Source organism: Phalangium opilio, unplaced genomic scaffold, assembly GCF_054372755.1.
Source record: "Phalangium opilio isolate 3A_F unplaced genomic scaffold, DU_Popi_V2 ptg000390l_1, whole genome shotgun sequence".
Lineage (NCBI taxonomy): Eukaryota > Metazoa > Arthropoda > Arachnida > Opiliones > Phalangiidae > Phalangium > Phalangium opilio.
The window spans coordinates 3484376-3488410 of record NW_028324234.1 but is presented as its reverse complement, the minus strand read 5'-3'; the positions used below and the strand labels follow the sequence as shown (position 1 = coordinate 3488410).

The following is a 4035-nucleotide window of genomic DNA, read 5'->3' as shown; positions in this document are numbered from 1 at the left end:
TCAAGGGCGTGGTGCTCCTCATTACCATATGGTTTTGTGGATAAAAGATGCCCCTAAAATTGGGGTTTCTGAAAATAAGGATATCCTAGCTTTCATTTTAAAGCACGTTACGTGTTCCATACCATCCAAAAATAATAGTCCAATACTACACGACTACGTTACACGCTACCAGACGCACAACTGCAGCTCAACGTGTTTAAGAAAAAAAAAAGTGGTAATAATAAAGCTAAATGTCGTTTTATGTTTCCAAGGCAGGCTACGCAAAAAGCCGAATTTAACGATGTTCATTCATCTATCAATGCTCATTTATCTGCAAAATCCTCTAAAAGACTGTATTCTCTTCCTAGAAATGTAAGCGAAATGTATGTAAACGATTACAACCCCCTGTTACTTTTAGCTATGAATGCTAACATGGACATTCAATATGTAGCAGACAACGAGATGGCCATTGCGAAATACATAACCTCGTATGTTACCAAAAAAGAAAAATCTCAGTTAGAAGATATGTGGGCAGAGCTAGCAAATGCTGATATGAAAAAACGTCTTTGGTGTTTAGGACTCAGGCGGCTCACACATCGGGAATGTGGTGCTTATGAAGTTGCCGATAGATTGTTGGGTCATCATTTGTATGGAAAATCTGCATCAGTTCTCTACATAAACACTGCTGCCAAAGAAGCAAGGAAGCGTATTCTCAAAACCTTTAAGGACCTTCAACACTTAAAAAATATAGATCCCAATAGCAATGACATTTATATGGTCAACATGACTGAAGATATCTACCCAAATAGACCGGATCAACTTGAAAAGACATGCTTATACGATTTCGCTAGCTTTTATTATAGGAATACAGCCAAAACTGCTACACCCAATAATAACATGAAATTGAAAAATAACCTTGGCTTCCTTAGAAAGCGAAGTAAACCATTTTTAATTCAGCATAACAACTATGATCCTGATAAATCTGACACAGAGTGTGAAAACTACTTCCGTACCTTATTAATGCTTTTCCAACCGTGGCGAATGGAGACTGAACTGTTAAATGGTCTTCCATCTTACGCCAAGGCCTTTGAAAATTGTTCGGAAAACTTGCAGGCTATGATGCAATATCATGAAAAGCTACAATATATTAAAAAAGCGCAGCTTGACCTTAATAAAAAACTTCTTCAAGACAAGTCTCAAAATGAACCACGTAGAGTAAACAGTGATGATATTCAAAACGCCTTTCAAGCTAAAGAGAACAATGAAGCTGAAACTGCCATGATCGAAGTTCACACATCCATGGATAAAAATGATAGTTTGTCTTCCGAAGATTTAACTATACAAATAAACTCCCTTCAAGAAGATCAACTCCTTATCTTTAACAAGGTTAAGGAACATTTCAGCAGTCAAGACCCCAACAAAAGTAATTTAGTCATGTTCATCAGTGGCTCTGGTGGCTATGGCAAAAGCTACTTGATAAAAACAATTGAAAAATTCGTATCCTACATATACAAGAGCAATAGAAGTGTTGCACTAGCTGCTCCAACTGGTCTGGCAGCTTTAAACATATGTGGTGTAACACTTCATCGCCTTTTACTTCTGCCCGTTGAGCATGGAAAAACAGCCAAATATACAAAATTAGGGCATGATAGCTTAGCAGCTATGAGAAACACACTTCGTGCTCTAAAACTTCTAGTGATAGATGAAATATCCATGGTGTCTTCTCTACTTTTAGTTTATATCCATTTGCGGTTATGCGAAATTAGTGACAGCGACAAACTCTTTGGTGGGGTTAGTGTGCTTATGTTTGGCGATCTATTACAACTTTCCCCTGTGAAAGGTGATCCTCCTTTCTGTAATTTGACACATTTAGAGGCTCGTCTTAAAATTGGCTGCATTGGTGAATTAAATATCTGGAAAGAAAATATGTTGTATGATGAACTTACTATAAACAAAAGACAAAAGAGCGATTTGGTGTTATGGCAAAAATAGTCAGCCGAAATAAAAAGTAAAGAAAATGTGTTAAGATAATGAAGTTGACGCCCCTGATAAGAATCGACAGTTTTTAGCTGTGACATGTGAAATTAATAGTCATGACGTAATATTACCGCTTTAATAATTGGTGCTGTCATGACATGTGATATTAATTGTCATGACGTAATGTTACCGCTTTAATAAATGGTGGTGTTATATGAAACGGTTAGAATAAATAATATCTGTCCCTTAGAAGCCGTGACAAGAACAGTGAGTTGCGACACAAAATCAACGATGTAGTATATATCAGGTTTTTTCCGTTTGTAAAAACGGTTTTTTTATAATATAACTTACCTCTAAGGCTTGATGAAAGAAAGTGCTACGCAAACTGCCCGCAACTATCTTCCCTTGATGGACAGCGGCAGCTAATTGGTCAAAGTGTCGATCGGTTCCTCCAAACCCGGAAAGTTCAAAAATGAAACTGCTCAAAAAAAGATACCATAAGTAACATATACACAAAGAAATAACAAAAAGTGAGACAGTAATGAAAAAGTAGACGACCCATGATTATCATTTATTGTCGAACTTCTAGGGGCAAACTCGTCTATGAAAAGCGCGAGCGTAAACCGAATTCCATCTAGGCCTACAACTTAATATAGCGAAATATATGAAAGATAGTTTGCTTCTTACTCAATTGACCCGAAAAGGAAGCGTAAGCGATCATGGAAAAAATGAGCCAACCAATCAAGCCGACTTTCATGGAACTGCGATCCAATCGCCTGGGTGGATCGGCTCCGGTGTCAAGGAGGGCGCCGTATTCGTACCAAAGAGCGTCACCGAACGACCAAAAAAACCTTTTATTCGAGGCTTTCAAATCGACAAAAAATCGCACCGCCAAAAACTTCAAGAAAATGGCCATAGCGGGAAACAGGCACAGAATGCAAATCCATACCAAGCAAAGTTACAATGAAGAAATATTTTTTTGCCTGGATCTTTTAAACGCAATGGGGATAGGAAAACCAAGGATGATGGTGGTATGATGCGAAATCTGAGAGAAATAGGTGCGCTAACTGTGGAACTGCTCAGGTTGGATGGGACGCCAAAAATGGGGGAGGAATTCTCGGAATCAATTATAATTGGTTCGTCTGTAGCCCTTGTTAGCCAATTACCAATGCGTCCGACTATTCCTCCCCTCATTTTTGGCGTCCCACCCAAACTGAGTCGTTCCACAGTTAGCGCGCCTATATTTCTCTCAGATTTCGCACCCTCCCCTCATCATCCTTGGGAAAACTAGACGCGGTGGCGGCAAGGAAATTACGGCACGAGCAACAGGAGATTAGTAATCTAATACATCTTGGATCGTTCAAATTTCTTAGTAACGCTTAATGCATTTAGTGTAGGAGGTAAATAAGGATCATTTTATTTTCTGGTACAACCATATTACTAGAAATTTCAAAGCAAAGATAGACATGGGTAAATGAGATGTATTCTCTTAAGCTCACCTTTAAATTTCCGGATATGTCTCTGTAGGACTAAATTATCTTTCCGATCACTAAAGCTTACCACGCACTAGTCCCTTTTGCCCGCGCCCGTCTACCCGTCTTATGATATTTTGAGCTTCTATACTGGTGTACTTACTTCCAAGCTAAATGGTTTAATTAGTGCCAGGGCTCTTGGCAATTCAAGCGGAGCGCGCATAACGAAGGTGGCTTTGTCATTGACATCTGGATGGACAAAATCCACCACCAGACTTCTTGGTAAGCTGTTCTGAAGCGTCATGCTAAAGTTTACTTCCTAAAGAGAGTGATATAAAATTATTGACGTAGAGGGTAATGTTCTCTTTAAATCAAGACAAGTTTCGTTAAAATCGGATAAGATTTCACCAAGATAGAAATTTTTGAAATAATTTAAAAAAACAGGTTGAAAAAAAAATTACAGTGATATTCCTAATGCCCGGGAATTATTTTCTCTCCCCTTCTTTCAAGAGGTTGGCACACGCGAGTTGCATGCTTTAATTTAAAGTTTAAATTTAGTCTAAAGTATGTAAGACTAGGCTTAAGCCTAAGCCTTATTTCGTGCACG

The 4035-nt window shown here is 38.5% G+C and overlaps 1 protein-coding gene across 1 annotated transcript; it reads left to right on the top strand.

The window, feature by feature from the left end:
- Window positions 1–360: 360 nt before the first annotated feature.
- On the top strand, window positions 361–2382 carry LOC149596238 (uncharacterized). Its single transcript, XM_089861404.1, has 2 exons — window positions 361–1834; window positions 2315–2382. Exons 1-2 carry the CDS (start codon window positions 361–363, stop codon window positions 2380–2382), a joined length of 1542 nt encoding a protein of 513 aa, XP_089717530.1.
- Window positions 2383–4035: the final 1653 nt, after the last annotated feature.